Below are 17,814 nucleotides of genomic sequence, written 5' to 3' on the forward strand. Positions count from 1 at the left end.
ATTTGTCAATTTATTAGACAATACAATTTCAAGTTCTCCAGAGAAAGCACTGCATTCTAAGAACATAGTAAATACAGACTAAAACCAAGCAAATATATCTGTGTCATCTTATTTTTAATAAATAAATGAATGAATTCAACAATTTAAAAATTCTTGAACATTTGACAAAAACAGCATCTCTTTGCGCCATGGCCACCAACACAAGTATGTAAACTACACAAAGTTAAGAAAAAATACCATTGTGTGTGGACATACTGCAGGAAAATGTGAAACATAAAATAAAGCATAACATGTACGTAGCTTACACAGTACACTTCCACATTGCACATTATGAAAGATGAAGACATTAACAGCAGGAGAAGCCACCAAGGTCCTCGCTTTTAATGCGGAGCAGTGTTGAGCAGGCACATACATTTGACATTCAACGGTAACTAGTGCAGGTTTTCCTTTTCTGACGGGCATTTTCTGTTTCTTGTGAGCTGCTCTCTACTATTTTTTTCATCTCCATTGCTTACTTTTTACTAACGTGTATGAATACAGACTTTGTAAAAGGAATTGTTGTAGTTTTTAGGTAACACTGAAGAGTGTCCTCACAGCTTAATTCACAGTAGTACAATGATTACAATAATCTACGAGTGTCCTCTATTAAATACAGCAGATAGAAGGTTTGCACTTCAGCAAGGATTTGAATCGAACATTCGCAATAGCCTAGCCTCGCATAGCCAGACCTATCACCACAGCGCTGTGTCAGTGCTTGAGTATGGTCTGGCTACACCTCTAGGTTGTTTGTATTTCTTTAAACCAATCACAATCGTCTTAGGCGTTCGCTAAGCCCCGGATGCAGCAACAGTGCCCTTGTATAAACATAGCGGACGTAGCGGAAGGGGCCTGACATCCGGCGATGCACTGTACGTCATCGGGTAAGCCAGACAAGCGATATCCCAAAAGTCAGTAATAGTAATGTGAGATGGTCAAATGAGGCGATATAAATTACAGAATCATTTTCCCTAATAAAAAAAAAAAATCTAAATATTTATATTTTACATGAAAAATGAGAATGAATTTAGATTTGTGATTGTTACAAGTAATCAGAAAAACCTTGGGTTGAAGGTACAGAAACCACTGAGAATCGGAAAAAAAGAAAAGGAATTCCATTGAAATTCATTATTACAGACAGTAGAGAGGGAACGTATGTGTTTATCTTCATAAGTGCATTAAAACACAACAGAAATGGAAAGATATCAAGTACTTTTGCTTCTCCACTGGACTGTCGAGCAGGTGTGCTTTATTATCAAGGATTCTTTAAAGTCACAGATAATGTCCAACTTTTACGAACAGTGGAGGGGTTCAGCGATGTTGCAAAGAAGAAGAAAAAGAAGATTTGGTCCAACCTTTCTGACTCTTTTTGTGGGAGTTACACGGGAACCTTTGGGCCTTGACGCTGGTCTGGTCATGTAACGGTTTTGCGTTCTGCCCGGGAAACCCATTTGTGTGTGGTAACTCTCCACAGCACCGGTGCCAGCAGCAAACTGAGGGTGGTGACGCTGAGAACCAGCAGGTACACCTGAGCAGAGAGAAAGTAGTCAAAAATTGAGAAAATCAAATCATGTTATTACTATCAGAAGCATTTCCGACCTAAAATGAGCACAATCACTGACACCTCCACTGTTTAAAAATACTGCATATTATACTGTATATGTGAACTATACTTTGTGTATTTGTCTGCTGGGGTCATATTTTATTAAATCTTACGTTTAATAGAAAATAATCATGTCACGTTGACGACCTCAAGAAGATTTATATGGACCTATGTCCATATAAATCTTCTTACACATAAAAAAGAAAATAGAGCTAAGTTTAAAAGGGTACACACACACACACACACACACACACACACACACACACACACACACACACACACACACACACACACACACACACACACACACACACACACACACACACACACACACACACACACACACACACACACACACGAGCAGTGTCTGACCGGCAGAGAGATACGTCTCTCTTTACCATACTTTTATTTAACGAAAGTTGTATAAAAGATTGCTTGCCAAAATTTGCTCAAACTTTTTTTATTTAGACCTGTATGAATAAAACAGGTAGTTTTAATTAAGTTTAATCGGTCCCGTTCTGCTGATTAGCTCTCATAACGGGCCGGATGGGTAGCACACTGCCATGAGTCCATGAGGCAAGGTCTGATTACTCCACATTTTACTTGTGATATTTTGTGATTAAATTCCGAATCTGCCCTGTTCTCTGTCAGGTAAATGTAGTAGTGCAATGCCTCCCTTTGATGTAGAAGTACACTGTAAGTCAGTATTAGGCTATACAGTGGAGTTGCATATTAAGTGGTATGGGGTCCTTCTGTAAGTCATTTTGGGGTACAATTTGGTTCTAGAGAATTCTACAAGCAGCAATACCGCAGGCCTTCAATCGGCCCGTTCCAAACAGGCACATTTTGAGCAGGCACTGTACTATTACAACATAACACTTTTATTAGACTTCAACTTGATTTTAGATTCATTAAGTTTAAAGGTTTCATCTCACTGTAAACACAGATTTTCTTGTAATACAACTTTTTAGTGGTCACTACTTATTTTTTCATATTCATTACTTCATTTACATTAGTTGTTTGTAATAATCAGCTGAAGTATGCAGTGCACAGATCATATTAAGCAGAGATAACTAAGGATGTTTAGTTCCTGTATGGGAGGGGCAAGGGTCATTTGAAGTGATCTGCGCTGAAGCGGTGCAAAGGCTTATGGGAAAAAAATGATGTTCTGAACAGTTTCTGTCCTAGTTAAAGTTTGTTTTAATAATGTTCTGTTAATGTTTTGGGTGTGCATTTATGTTTTCTGGGTTTTAGTTGTGTATGGTTGATTTAGTGTTCATGTTTATCTACATTTATTGTTGCACCATGACCGAGACCCGGGTGGGGACTGATGGGGTCTGGGCAGAGAGGAAGTATTTCCTGAGTGGAATATACCATGCAGAGTACATTGAAAATTACAATCTGTACATTGTCATCCTTTCTGTTTTATTGGAACTAATGTATTAAATACATTGTTCTTAAAATATTCTGTTCCAAAGGAAAAAAAAGTATTTAAAAGAACAAGTTTTATTTTTTTAGTTTTGATAAGTAAAGCCTAATGCTTTGTATTTATTGTATTTCAACAGGACTCCAGAAAAAAGTAACATATGTTTACTAATGATTTTTAGTAATGACTACTAATGTAAACTTGACGTCTGCATCAACTTACCGCTCTGTGTTAATACAACTAGACCTGTTAAGTTTCACCTTGTGTAAAATCAAAACAGTTTCAACGGGTTTCCACGCACATTTCTACTATTTAAAAAAGATAAAAGCTACAAGGCACTCTTGTGGCAAACAGTTAAAAATCCTTTGCTACTTTATGATGAAATTACAAAGACATGTTAAAATATGTGTGGTTATCTGTGGTTGTTTTTACATAGGCTGGACAAGGAGACGACTGAAAGACTCTGAGTATGCAACTAGAAAAGCTCATTTGGATTACCCTATGGCTAAGCACTTTTATAAAGCACAATAACAGTAATCCAACTGGACCAAAACAAATTCCAGTAGTGAATATAAAAATGGACTGGGTCACCGACGACCAGATGAGCCCTTTTCTGTCTGAAGAGTAAAACAATGTATGTATGTATGTATGTATGTATGTATGTATGTATGTATGTATGTATGTATATATATATATATATATATATATATATATATTATTATTATTTTTTTTTTTTTTTTTTTTCCCAGTCATCACTGACCTCTCTGGAGATGATGCCAGCACGACGAGCACGGCTGCTCAGGACGAAGGAGAATTCGCTGACCTGAGCCAGACCGGCTGAGACAATCCACCGAATGTGTTGAGAACCCGGAGGCAAGATAGCCGACAACACCAGTACGGCCATCATGAACTGGCAGGAAACATGAGGAGTTAAGTGGAGACCGGAGGGACTAAGAGTGTGGCAAAGGTGAACTGGAGAAGAGCAAAAAAAAAGAAAAAAGAGAATAGTGCTGTACCTTCATAATGACAAGTGTGAGTGTTAGCACCAGCAGAATGGTGAGTTCATACAGCACAAATGTTGGGAACACGTGGAGACCTGCAGCATCACACAAACACACGAGATGATTCAGCATAGTCTCACAGGTAATAAAAGTGTAACATGTTAGTAAAGCTTGGATCTGTCTTAAATTGTGGATGTTGGATCTGACCAATAGAGGCAAAGAAGATGATGGCGAGGAAATCTCTGATTGGCTCAATGCATCCCATGACCTCCATGGTAACCATGTGACCCTGTGTGGACAGCAGAGCTCCAGCCAGGAAACAGCCCAGCTCCATAGAAACATCAAAAAACTCTGTCACCTGCAGTATCAGTCAGTGATAGAAAAATCAGCAAAAAAAGCTTCTTCACAAAAGGCTTAATAATGCTCCACTGGATGAGAAATATCAGACTATTTGTAGAGAAATTCAGGAAAACTTGGAATAAATAAAAAGCGAGGTGCATACCGTCAGCATGAAAAAGACAAAAGCTGCCATCCCCAGCACCAAGATCTCCTTGTTGCCTTTGCTCTCAGCGTGAAGTTTCTTGTAATATGGGCCAATTAGGAATGCTTTGAGTAACAAACACAGAAGCAGCACGGCAGCCAGAGAGACCAGGACCTGGGCCAGGAGGTAAAACACGCGAAGACTTCCAAACAGGAAGCTGTGTTACAAAGAGGACAACAGATTTAATAAGCTGTGAGCGTTTTTGGTCGACAAGAGGACACATGCAAAGAAAGAAAAAAAAAAAAGGCTAACTAACCTGTCCAAGTCTCCACTCTGTGCCTGGATCAGAGTCGGCATGACGGCGACGAAGAGACCGAGCTGAACATCCTGCATCACTAACATCCCGAGGAGAACGCTGCTGTAGTCAAGATCACCTGTCCCAAGCACTCACATTATTGATCATTGTGTCATCACTAAGTGCTCTAAATACAATATGTCTAATGTATGGAGTTATAGTGTGTCACAGCATTTGGTTTTACTGATGTAACTTGCTCTACTGCACTTTAAATTCAAGTACTGAGACTAAATGATATTTTCACATTGCTTTAGATGAGAAGCATATCTTTCTTTCTTTCTGCATTTAGGCTTGTTGGATAATCACAAATCGCTCACCTTCATGGAATTTCACCGGGGTATACGGTATATGACAGTATTTGTGTGTAAAAAAAAAATAATACAACTTAAAAGCTGAGCTGCTGGTGATAGAAGTCATTGTAGCATGTATGATATTGTCTAGGCTACAATGTTGTGTGTCTAATATACAACTAGAAAGAGGAGCGTCTGTATTTTTGATGGTATTGAAAATCATTTCTAAATACCCTGGTATACCGTAATACAATGATACCACCAAACCCTAATCGAAAGTAACAAGAAGTCCTGCAGCTCCATGTCAGAATCAAGCCCCTTTGTCTTGGATATTAAGTCTGAATACAAGTGAAATATACAAGGCAGTTTTCTTAATGTTAAGATTTGTTTGAGAACATGTCATACTGTATAACTGCATGGGAAATACATGCTGCTGCATTACTACTTACTCCTACTTATGCACATCTACGTATGTTCATTTATGCGCACAGACATACCTACATACCTTCTTTGTCACCTCTGCTCCCACCTGCCAGGAAGCGGGACACGAGTGGAGTGCTGGACAGAGAGAGGCAAGTGGAAACAAAGACAGTCTGGGTGGGTCGAATATGCAGGACTTGTCCCCACACCAAACCGGCCCCCACCATCAACAGACTGAGGTAGCACGAGCCCTGGACTGATGTCTTCCATACCTATGCACGCAGGCACACACACACAGAATTTCAGCTTATTTAATGGGGCACTACCAATTTTACTCAAGAAGATCAGTTTACGTGTCACCAGTACTACTCACAAGGAGACTATGGAGACTACAAATGTAGCAGAAAGTCATACACACACACAAAATTTTTATGTATCAGGGGTTTGCTTAAAAAAGTTAGGGTTACCTAAAGTTATGCAACCATAACATGCGTATTAGGATTTTACCATCAAACTTGGATTTTTAAAGTCTAAGAGCTTCTGTAACCGAATGCTTTTACAAAAATCAATTTAGCTTCTGAACTGAACATGGCATTATTGCAAGTTGCTTAGTTATGCAAAACAGGCTTTGATGAAAACTGACGTTGTTGTACAATTTTAATCCTAAATTTAAATCCCTTGTTGTTTACCTTTCGAAGTCGCTCAGGTGAGAACTCCAATCCCACCACAAAGAGAGTGAAGAACACACCCAACTCCCCCAGAGTCTCCACCTGGACCATAGACTGCAAGACAGACACGGACATGAACAACTAGCACAGACTGGTGTTGCTCGGTAAGTCTGATCTGACATGCTGACATGCTCACACACACACCTTGATGCTGTTGAGGCCAGAGGGACCGAGCAGGACCCCACAAATAATATATCCAAACATGGGAGGAAGACCGACCAGACTGCAAATCCAACCACAGGGCAGCGACAACATCACCACCGACACCAAGTCCTGCACGTACATGTTGCAAAAAACATGGCAGTAACATTTTGGTACAGTTAAACTCAAAAGCAAATGCTAGAAACTGCACTCTTCAAAGCATTATTGAGGATTCAAAGCAAATGAATACAGTGTGTCTACTTCTAATGTATTAAATAGGGTTTATTTTTACAGTCTAAAGCATTAAAATTACTTGACCTAGTTGAATTTCAGAAAGGTGTAATTATGTTCAAAGCGAGAAACAATTTATTGCCTGGCAACATACAGAAAATATTTTCTGAAAGAGAGGGGGGCTATGACTTGAGGAGAAAGTCAAATTTTAAGACTCCCAGTTTTCGCACTACAAGGAAAAGTTTCTGTCTATCTGTCAGCGGCACTAAATTGTGGAACACACTAAGTAATGAATTAAAGCAATGTCCAAACATATTCCAATTTAAAAAGATGTTCAAAGAAACTATATTCCAGAGGTACGGATAAATACAGTGCAATTAATTAATAATTTGGGCTTACATTGAAAAATGTGTTGTATGTGTATAATTATTGTTTATAGGTAAATATATGAATTTCCATTAATTACAATTTTTTTATCTCTGTTGACTTATTATTATAACATTATTATTTTTATTAGTATAACACATTTAATAAGAAAGAAAGGGTATAAAGGGGTAGGAGTACATAAGTTTTACTTCTTCATACTCAAGTACAAGAAATTATGGAGTTTTATTTTTTTAACGGTTCTTTTTTTACATTACTATTTTCTTTGGATGTTGTATTGTATTTACATGTTCAAAATAAAAGCTATAAATAAGGGTCACACGTGAGCGGGAGGAGTAAAGTGACCTTGATGAAGTGATGGTCGGCTCTTGGCATCGTGGAGTCTCGTGGTTTGGTCAGGACATACTGGTTGTTTTGCGAGTCGATGAGCATGCTCAGACCCAGGTCATCCTCCACTTCCTTCTGCTTGGACTTATTCTTCCTCTTGCCTCCGTTCTCCTCGTCATCCTCCACTCTCAACACTGCCTCTACATTTACTCCTTTCATCTACATAAACAATGAGCATGGAAAGACAAACTCATTGGTATCGTGACGATTCAGTCTCCAAGTGTCTGAAAAATATTAAGCAACAAAAGTCTGTGTGTGCTGTTTATTGACCTGTTTGTTGTTGTCAAAGGCGTGCTCCTCAATCTCCTCTTCCAGCCGGTCTGCTGCCTTCCTGACGTCCTCCAGGATCTCGTCCAGCATGGACAGAGTCTTATTCTGGGCTAAAGCGCTCTTAATAGCTTCCTGCTGGTGCTTCTCAGCAGCCACCAGCTCCACGTACTCCTGTTCCTCCTGAAAGGTGAGACCAAAGCCCGACAGACAGGTGTGTATAAGCAAGTAGCTACAGCCATGCATGCAACAGCATACAGATGAAACCCACACTAAATATGCTTTTTCATAGGACATACAATAATGCATGATATTACTACCTTTGACATAGGGGTGGGCGGTGTGGTTGACATCAATATTATTATATTTGTATGACATTATCACACAACACAAAATGACAAATGGGTCTTCAATTACTTATTTTGTTAGTTCTAAGATTTTTACATTTAATATACTTAATTAATCAATTAACCCCAAAAAAATAATTGAATTACTGAATGAATAATTAAAAAATAACCCTATATTGACAATATATATTATATATATTTATATACCTCGTGGCATCACCATGCATTCTTTGCCTTTGTTGAGATGTGTTTTGATGTACAACATGTAAACATTTAAAGACGTATTACTTTGCTTTGTATCAGAATTCTTAGTTCACTTAATTGAAGTGAATGCAGCATGGATCAGCCCCTCTCTCTCCTGCACTCTGACTAGTCTCATCATGACACACTGTAGACCTCACCTTTATGGCTGCCTCCCTGAGGGCCTCCAGCCTCTGTCTGCTGCTCTCCTTCATGTTGACCACATCCCTGTAGTCTCCCTGCAGAGCCCTCTGCAGGCTGTGCACTGCCTGGAAAACCAAGTGCTCGCTCTCATTCAGCTCCTTCTGGAAAACCTCCAGAGTGTGAACCTGAATGCAGACAGGGAGACACCAGTCAGCCATTTAGCCACATGCTCTATTTGTGGTCTTTATTTTGAAACACTAGACAAGAGCAACTGAGGTATCTTCATCAGAAACTAGACATGATAAATAGGACAAAATAGATGTTACATAACATGTTAAAATGGGAAGAATGGTCACTACTCCAAGAAAAATAATGCACTTGATTTGGCTTGAAAAGTTTTAGAGAGATTTAACAAGAAGCCATCGAACAGGCCATTATCTAATCCAGAGTTATAACACTTAGTTGATTAATCGATTAGTCACTTGACAGAAAATCATCCAGTGACAAGTTAGTTCATAATTTAAAGCTATAGTGCGTAGTTTGTCTCCCCCATGAGGAATTCTATGTAATGACAATAATTCTGTCGGCGCATCCACATGATACAGCTTTCTGTGATCGCGCACGCAGCCCCACCCCTCCTCCATGCAGTTGCTAGTAGCCAAGGAGGTGACAGAGAATTAAAAAAACATGATGGACTCCTCAGAAAAGGTCATTATCTTCACTCGAGCTTATGCGCGGGAAAGTCACCGGACAAAACAATCTTTTGAACATAGCCATACTGAGAAATTCAGAGAAAGTTGTGTGGAGCTAATAGTCTTAATTTGCTTTGTAGCAACTAATTTGGCAATGGCTTTAATGTAACGGATGTTCATTAAAATCAAAAAGTTACGCAGTTAAGCTTTAAGTCACTAATCAAGAAAAATGCCAAATATTCTCCTGTTCCAGCTTCTCCAATGTGAGAATTTGCTGCGGTTTTCTGGTTTTGTATCATTGTAAATTGAATATATTTTGGTTTTCAGCTGTTGGTTGGACAGAGAGGTTCTGGGAAATTGTAAAAGGCATTTTCAACTGTTTGACATTTTCTAAACCCCAAGAATAATTGATTAACCTAAAAAACAACTAACTGATTAGTCTAATGCATAATGTTTGTTGCAGCTTTAATCTAACCAGGGCATCTCTATGTGAAATCTGAACTGTAAGTATGAAATATGAACAGGTATTATTGTTTAGCTATTGTGTCAACACACAGAGAGACAAAGACCCAATCCTGAAGAGCTGCAGAACTTATGAATCACACACTACGTACTTCCAGGGGAATAGGGTATACAAAATAAAGCTGAACAGTCACTAACAAATGGCCGCATTATGATCCAAACAGAGGGCCTTTTCATCATCTGGTATTTATTCTCCGTCCGGTACCTGGAAGAGCCTCTCTGGTTCTGAAAGGGCCCGGTCTCGTCTGACACCATCAGCAGCGGCTGCCAGCTTCCTGACAACTACATTCTTCTGACGCAGGAGCCCCACCAGCCGCTTGCAGTTGCTGGTCACCCAGCTGTGGCCGTGTGTGGCCCCCTTGCTCCGAAAAAGCTTGATGGCGTGCTGGGCCACCTGGTCCTTCTGCAGCACAGCAAGTGCCCCCACCGTGCCAAGGCACAGCAGCCAACATACAACCTGCATCCAAACCTCTACTTCTGTCTTCACCCGAGTGTGAAGATTGATGAAGAGAAAAAGATCTGAGGAATGGAAAAATAAAGAGCATGGTCGTTACAAAGATCAACAACAAAAAAGCAATAAGGAGGAGAATACTATATGTGTGGACTCAAAAAGTGTAGTGGAGACATCAGGAGAGTTCTAAGGATATGTCTGGTTATCTTTTGTTTTTCTTATTGTCATCAAATCCCAAGAAAAGACCAAACCAACAATGAACTGATCTCCCTAACAAGTACTATCTGTGCATGCAAAGCCCGATATAGCTTATTTCTTTGTGACAGAGAGCTGCATTGTTGTCCAAAGAACTATTAAAAACACATCGGTGAGCCACACTGCTGCACCGCACTGGGTGAGCTGATGTACTGCCCTTCACTAGCTCAACAAATCGGAAGCTGGAAATAGTCCTTAATAATAGTCCCTAACAAATACACTATATAGCTTACTCCTGTTTGAGCTTTTTATTGTTATTTTTTTTTTAAGTATATATTTGTTTTTAAAGGTCTATGTCTTCAGTAGGGACACATGGGCTTGTTGCTGAGAGCCTCAGACAGGGTAGGGAAGTGGGAAAGTATTGAGAGACGAACTAACACCTTGTTTGTTTTGGTCTTTTCATGGGATTTGTTTATCCCAGAAAGAAAATACAGAAATACAGGAATTGCCAGTCATCCCTTTAAAAGCACAGATAGTGACAATATTTCTCTTAAATTTTGAGATAATCTATTTTTATGTGAGCTACTCTGTGCCTTTGTGCACTCTGTGCTTTTAGTGTCATCTCCAGAGACAGATTAATCTTTTGATCACAGCTGAAGAGCCTAAACAACAGCTGTGTATACTCACCTATGGCCTGTCGCTTTGAGTAGCGAATAGCACCTTGTAGTTACAGTATGTGTTACAGTAATATGCTCTTTACTTGACTGAGCATATTGCATGTATAAATTCCAGTAGTGCTTTATATTTGGCCTACACCTAATGTGACGTATTTAAAGTCTAAAAACTCATACAGTTTAAGAAAAACGCTTTAACGTGAACAGCATGCCAACTCGTACCATCTGTGCTTGCTTACACATTAATGACTGAATGCATTCAACTCACACCCAAGCTGTAACCGCACCTTTGTGAGCATGAGTCAAGCTGAGTGAGGTTTACTTTCCAAACTCCTTCTCTGTCCTTCCTTCAACTGGACTGCAGCCACTCTGCTACTGATGCTAGAAATCAATAGCACAATTCACACGCTATTGAGGGGATTAATCAATAACAATCATATTTCATTAGCTGATCATAACACTGGTTTAACACTGATTAATCTGAAAAGTATAGCTGTGAAAGAAATGTAATGATGTAGAAAGTACAACATTCCTGTTGTAGTAAAAGTATAAAGTGGGATGAAATGTAACATGTAAAGTGCAAGTAACTCAAAACTGTAGTTAAGCACAGTACGCTTTAGGTACATTTATCACTTTCCACCACTGATCTACACTGACGTTTTGACTGGTTGTCAATGTTGGCTACTCTATACTGATGCAGGTTTAAAAAATATAAATGCAAACAGATGAATGCCAAACATATAAATGCAATGTAAATGGGAAAGAAACTACTGAAACTAATGAAAATCAAATAAATAATGGCAGCCAATAGTAACATTATACAAAGCCGAAAACCCAGGCATGAATGATGTTTCAGGAAACACTGTGAATTAGCTCGATGTCCCAAACAGATTACTTAGCACATGCAATTTTTTTAAAAGATAAATAAAGAAAAGCTGCAACTATACCTGCGAAATATGTGCGCTATCCTGGCTCTCAACTCCAATCCACGACTGAAGGAGAAGCTGAAGAAGAAGGGAACAATCATGCTGTTGTACCGCACCACCCCCACCCCCCCCCCCCCCCTGCCACATAGCTGAAGCCAGCGTCGGTGCAGGCGTTCACCGGTAGCGACCAACTTAATGTTTACTTCGACCTCCAACCGTTGGTAACATTATCCGTGCTAGCAAAGGGGGGATGCTAACGTTACTTCGTCCAGGTAGGTGCGACTGCTGTTGATAAAATCCCAGTTGAAGTTGGACCAGTTTTTAATGTGTATAAAGGTCAACCTGCCTTCTGTTTTGGAACTGGAAGTAAAGCTAAGTTAGTCCTCGAATTCATCAGAGCTGTCAGACCAGCTCCACTCAGCTGAGTTCACACACACTCCCATGACACCAACGTTAAAGCTAACATAGCTAACATTAGCTAAATAAGTTAACGCGTTAGCTACATTGATATCAGCAACTTTTATTGGAACAGCTTATTAAGGCGTGTCACAAAAGAACGCCAACATAAACCGTGGCTGAAACTGAACAACGGCTGCATTGTTGTCTTAATATAATAATCGCGTCGATAACTTTGATCCATTTTAAGATTACTTCCGAAACATCTTGATCAGCTTTGATATGGGAGTTGTAGTTTTTCAGATGTTATGTTTTGTTGCTCGACCGTGTCAAGTGCACTCACAGCACAGTGGCAGCTGTTCCCTGGTTATGTTAAATCTACTATGACTTATCCTAACGGTTGCTTGTAACACAATTTATTTTGAAAACAATACGAAGTTAAGTTCAGAGTTGAGTTTCGTCGACTGCCATACACAAATTTGATTGAATTAATGTGGCAACAGACTGTTTCATATAAACTTATAATGTGACAATTTCCTTTAACTATATTTCCGTAGAAGAACTTTAACAAATACATATTTTGTCTAAACAGTAAAAGTGAAAGACATAAGCTGAAGGTGTTTAAAACTCAGGGCCTCTGGGATCGCAGTGCTATAGAACTACATTTCCCATGAACCAAGTGCCCCTACAGTAGCGCAGTTCTTGTTGCGCATGCGCACCATGGGTAATTGGATATCAAGTGGGCCAAAACAGCGTATGGTAAAATGGTAGGTAAGATTAAAAATGAGAAACCGGGGCAATTCTTTAGCTCAGTTAAACAAGTCCAAAAACCGATAACGGCTGTCGCTACTATTAAGGGGACACACCGATACGGGCATCGGAGTGTCCTCAGCCAAGTGTCGCATTGGGTTGATATGTGTCGGGAATATGAGGGAAATGGAAGGTCAGTTGTTGGTATTTTAAGATCGGACACTTGCCGCACGTACCTTTCCCTTTTTGGTAACTCGCCTCGCTTGTGGTGCTGCCCCGGGTCTGGAGAGAGCCTGCAGGATCAAACGTCCCCTTTCCTAGGGAAACTAGGTCACCAAACACTGGCCTGGCTGTCACGGTGAATTTGCTGTTTGATCATCGGGTGGGTCAGGTCTGCAGTTCTGCAAAACGTGCAATCCTCCCGATGACCGTATAGATTAAATAAACACGGGAAGGTATTTTTTGTAAACTAACGGAACCTTGTGCTGATGCATTTGGAAGTGACAGTGTCGTTTCCCGTAATGCACTTATACTAATATGTAGCTGTTGCACGCATGGTATGAGACTGACTTTCTAAATTACCAGATCTTATAGTCATGGCACGTGTTATTTGAGTACAATCCACTTCCAACTGTGTTTGTGTAAAGTGACAGATTAAGTACAGAAACTAGTTTCCAGCTAGGAGGTTTGAATGGAAATCAAATCCTTGCACTCTTATTTAAATGTTCAGAAAGTTTAGGCTGTGTGTTGTGTAAATGTTTATGTGTAGCCTCTCCACATGCATCTCTCTTCATCCCATTTACCCAATACTGGATTACCCATAGACAGTATACCTGTCCCAGGGGTCCAGACCCTCAGGGGTCCTGAAGGCCCCAGGATGTGGGTATAGCAATTAGTTTGTGATAATTTGTTCTTCATTTTAACATAACTGTAAAGCCCTTTGTTAAAATTCTGCTTTAATAATATAAATAATTAACTGGATATTGTGCTTCCATGTAGTGATAGACTGATTTTATCGGCCGGCCGATATATCGGGCCAATATTTGCGTTTTTACGTGTATCGTATTGGCCGATACGCGGCTGCTGCGTTTTTTTCCCGGCATTATTTACAGACGGGCGTCCACAGACAGCTCTGTGTTGCTGGAGACGCTGCAGTTCACGTGCAGACCATGCACTGCTGAAAGCCTGGCAGGCTTCCAGCACCATGGCAGTCTTAAATTACAAATCAAGCACTTTATTTCAGTGACTACTTTTCAGGTTTATTGTTTTCTTAAATTATTTAAATGTGTTGACAAAGGACATTTTGTGATGACCTGATTATATCTGTCTTATAATATGTCCGCAAGCAATGCATCATCAAGGCTGTGTTGTAGATGTTGATGAAAGCCTTTTACCCCTGCACAGTTAACCATATGCAGTGCACCCATCCATATGATGCACATTGCACACATAATTTGGGTGATATGAATGTAAAATGATTGCAGAAGTGACACTGATCTGTGTTTTTGTTTATTATTTTTAAAGAAATGACAGAATGAGCAGATTCTAAAAACAAATCCAGTGTGGCAGGGTTTACATTTTTATGATGTAAATTGAGGGAGCAGAAGCAGTATCGGCTCCAAATATCGGCTCAAGAAAATCGGCAGCCCATATCGGTCCTCGGCTAAGGCTGATTAGAAAAAATCTTATCGGTCAATCCCTACTTCCATGGTGCATATTCTTAACAAATGTGCACATGTTGTATTCTGATACCAGGTGGTTTCTGAGTAAAATGGCTTAGGGGGAATATGTGTGTGGGCTTAATAGGCCCTAACAGGCGACTCCAGCTCTGCATTTGTCTTTTGTGCCTGCTTGTTTTACAGCACAAGTTGAAGTCATCGCAGAAGGACAAGGTTCGGCAGTTCATGTCCTTCACACAGGCCGGGGAGAGGACAGCCGTATACTGCCTGACGCAGAATGACTGGAAACTAGAAGTCGCCACAGACAACTACTTCCAGAATCCAGACCTCTACTACAAAGAATCCATGAAAACCTCAGTGGACCGCAAGAAGCTGGACCAGCTCTACAACAGATACAAAGGCAAGAGTTTCAAAGTCAATTTTAGCATAGTTTGCTTGTCTTGTCTGTTACACTGTTTTGGCACTGTTTTGCTCACTCTTCTCATCTATCTGTGCAGACCCCCAGGATGAGAACAAGATAGGCATTGATGGGATCCAGCAGTTCTGTGATGACCTGACGCTGGACCCAGCTAGCATGAGCATACTTGTGGTGGCATGGAAGTTCAGAGCGGCCACCCAGTGCGAGTTCAGCAGGAAAGAGTTCCTGGATGGCATGGCTGAGCTAGGGTGAGCAACAGTGATACTGAAATCTTCTGTATTCTCTACACTTCGTTATTTGGAAATAGTAAGACGTTGTGAAAGTTGTTTGTGAAACTGTCTTGTTTTGTATGAGGACAAATATTGAATGACCTATTCTCTTAAAAGTGAGTCCTACAACAACTTAGATGGTCAGAAACCTACCAGTCGCTGTGTGCAGTTCGCCACTACTCGTAATAACAGGATTTGTTACTTTCTTAATGTCTCCTCTAGCTGTGACAGTCCTGAAAAACTCAAGGCAATCCTTCCCAGACTAGAGCAGGAGCTAAAAGACACAGGGAAGTTCAAAGACTTCTACCAGTTTACCTTCAATTTTGCCAAGAACCCCGGCCAGAAAGGTTTAGGTAAGCGTTAGAACTAAACATGTAGAACACAAGAACTTGTAGAAAAAGTAAATCTTGTCACTTTCAGGTCCTTATTTCATTACAAAAAAATATTATTATAAGAAGTTGAAAATCTCTACTTTGTGTCCTAGACCTTGAGATGGCTGTTGCTTACTGGAATCTAGTTCTCACAGGTCGCTTCAAGTTTTTGGATCTCTGGAACTGCTTCCTGCTGGTGAGAGAGCAAATCTTGTGTCAGCAGGATATTACAAACCACAAATAACATACATTACCAGTGTTTCCTAATTTTCGGCATATCCTGGGAAGCAAAACTATTAGAAACACTCTGATAGGATACAGTCAAATACAGCAACACTACAAACAGCAGCCATCTTTGACACATTGCCGACAACAATAACTTAAGTTTCACAAAGGTATTGTTTATTTCCAGACTGTTGAATTGACTTTTAATGCACAGGAAATTCTAATAATGTTTAACTCTTTTTCTGTTACTGTGCTGCATTCAGGAACATCACAAACGCTCAATTCCCAAGGACACCTGGAACCTCCTTCTGGACTTCGGCAATATGATTGCAGACGACATGTCAAACTACGATGAGGAAGGTGAGGTTATTAAAGCAGAACACAATAATGCATATACATTTCAGGGGTTAATTCCACAATGAAAGACAAACACTCTGTGATCACATACAGTTGTATTTCTGATAATTCAGTCAATCATCTGGATTAACTGACTACAGCTACATCAGAGTAATGCCTTATAACTTGCATTAAAGTGATCTGTATGTTAATGCCACTTGATGAACCGGTCCACTAAGTCATTATTGTAATAGATTACATTGATTAATATTCAGTGCTTTTTTTTTTCTCTCTCTCTCCTCAGGGGCATGGCCTGTCCTCATAGATGACTTTGTGGAGTTTGCTCGGCCGATTGTGACGAGTAAGCGCAACATGACATAGTGTTTGTCTCCGATTCATGCAGCAAATGGAGTTTGTGTTTCTCCCAGTTTTCTTTTCTTTTTTTTTTTTGAATGAGGATTTTTATACAAATGAGCCAAAAAAAGAGAGTACCTCTTAATAAGCCTGTTTGCAGCTTGTCCTTCAGATTGTTCTTCCAACTGCATAAGATGCCTTGAGGAAAGCAGGAGGAGAATCAACAGGAGAGAGATTGTTTTGTTTTTTTGGCAAGGACAGACTTTGGAATTGCAATATTGAAATGATGGGTATCCTAAAACTCGTCACTCATGGGCAAATCACCAATGGATGGGGCTTTGAACTGCTGCTGCGGACTTGGCTCACTAACCTGCACCCTCGGCACAGTCAGGAGGGACAGTAAGGGTGAACCTTCAGCACACGCAGAGGATAAAGTTATAGATGCAGTAGGATGTGGCCTCTTACATTGTCAATTGTGAATGGAACAGTATGTTCCAATCTGCATGTTTTTGTCAGCTAGAAGCAGGGCCATGGATGTTGAGGAGGGGGGGAAAGTACATTATTTTCACTGAGATTGCGAATGTGTAGCTCTCTAACAATCACACTGACAGAGAGAGAGAGAGAGTGTGTGTGAGTGTGTGTGTGTGTGTGTGTGTGTGTGTGTGTGTGTGTGTGTGTGTGTGTGTGTGTGTGTGTGTGTGTGTGTGTGTGTGTGTGTGTGTGTGTGTGTGTGTGTGTGTGTGTGTGTGTGTGTGTGTGTGTGTGTGTGTGTGTGAGAACATATTGCCTCTTTTAAAATACAATGTTAATTGTAGCTCATTTGGTTTTATTATGATTACAAATTATGATCACTTTAACTGACAGTGAAAGAATTCAGATCCACATTTTGAATTCACATAATTAGAAAGAGAAGCATGCTTTTCAGGCTCAGCACCAGCAGAATCACATTTGTTACAGTTGTAAAATGCTATATCAATAGGAAAGGAGAAAAAAAGAATAGATTTAACTTTTAGAGGAGCAAAAATGTTTATCTGACAGGTTGACATTTATAATCATGAGTAATATATAAGAAGCA

At 40.0% G+C, this 17,814-nt stretch overlaps 2 protein-coding genes across 8 annotated transcripts; one reads left to right on the forward strand and one right to left on the reverse strand.

Moving 5' to 3' along the window:
- Positions 1–95: 95 nt before the first annotated feature.
- Positions 96–13,525, reverse strand: tmco3 (transmembrane and coiled-coil domains 3). 2 transcript variants are annotated; one of them, XM_028574835.1, is made up of 16 exons: positions 13,324–13,525; positions 11,963–12,019; positions 11,303–11,396; positions 9,901–10,214; positions 8,499–8,666; positions 7,754–7,933; positions 7,442–7,642; positions 6,485–6,613; positions 6,302–6,394; positions 5,698–5,884; positions 4,864–4,981; positions 4,569–4,764; positions 4,274–4,424; positions 4,082–4,161; positions 3,826–3,975; positions 96–1,564 (listed from the first exon to the last, which is right to left on the reverse strand). In XM_028574835.1, exons 4-16 carry the CDS (start codon positions 10,156–10,158, stop codon positions 1,451–1,453), a joined length of 2,025 nt encoding a protein of 674 aa, XP_028430636.1. In that variant the 5' UTR covers positions 10,159–10,214; positions 11,303–11,396; positions 11,963–12,019; positions 13,324–13,525; the 3' UTR covers positions 96–1,450. The 2 variants fall into 2 exon arrangements, with proteins under 2 accessions (XP_028430636.1, XP_028430645.1); XM_028574844.1 differs by lacking the exons at positions 11,963–12,019; positions 13,324–13,525 and having other exon boundaries at positions 11,303–11,410.
- On the forward strand, positions 12,058–17,410 carry dcun1d2b (DCN1, defective in cullin neddylation 1, domain containing 2b). Of its 6 annotated transcripts, none has more exons than XM_028574865.1 (7): positions 12,058–12,213; positions 14,950–15,166; positions 15,264–15,432; positions 15,676–15,806; positions 15,938–16,020; positions 16,313–16,409; positions 16,690–17,410. In XM_028574865.1, the coding sequence occupies exons 2-7, from the start codon at positions 14,992–14,994 to the stop codon at positions 16,764–16,766; spliced, it is 732 nt and encodes a 243-aa protein (XP_028430666.1). In that variant the 5' UTR covers positions 12,058–12,213; positions 14,950–14,991; the 3' UTR covers positions 16,767–17,410. The 6 variants fall into 6 exon arrangements, with proteins under 6 accessions (XP_028430666.1, XP_028430657.1, XP_028430688.1 ...); XM_028574856.1 differs by lacking the exon at positions 12,058–12,213 and adding an exon at positions 13,007–13,104; XM_028574887.1 differs by lacking the exon at positions 12,058–12,213 and adding an exon at positions 13,087–13,108.
- Positions 17,411–17,814: the final 404 nt, after the last annotated feature.

The sequence above is a fragment of the Perca flavescens genome, chromosome 1 (genome assembly GCF_004354835.1).
Source record: "Perca flavescens isolate YP-PL-M2 chromosome 1, PFLA_1.0, whole genome shotgun sequence".
Lineage (NCBI taxonomy): Eukaryota > Metazoa > Chordata > Actinopteri > Perciformes > Percidae > Perca > Perca flavescens.

Coding starts and splice junctions, on each gene's coding strand:
- tmco3 (XM_028574835.1), bottom strand. CDS start 10,158: ATGCAGGTTGTATGTTGGCTGCTGTGCCTTGGCACGGTGGGGGCACTT. Junction 4,982..5,697: donor GAGCAGAGGTGACAAAGAAG/GTATGTAGGTAT, acceptor TGCTTGGGACAG/GTGATCTTGACTACAGCAGC. Junction 4,765..4,863: donor CAGAGTGGAGACTTGGACAG/GTTAGTTAGCCT, acceptor TTTGTAACACAG/CTTCCTGTTTGGAAGTCTTC.
- dcun1d2b (XM_028574856.1), top strand. Junction 15,167..15,263: donor GCTCTACAACAGATACAAAG/GCAAGAGTTTCA, acceptor CTATCTGTGCAG/ACCCCCAGGATGAGAACAAG. Junction 16,021..16,312: donor TCTGGAACTGCTTCCTGCTG/GTGAGAGAGCAA, acceptor TGCTGCATTCAG/GAACATCACAAACGCTCAAT.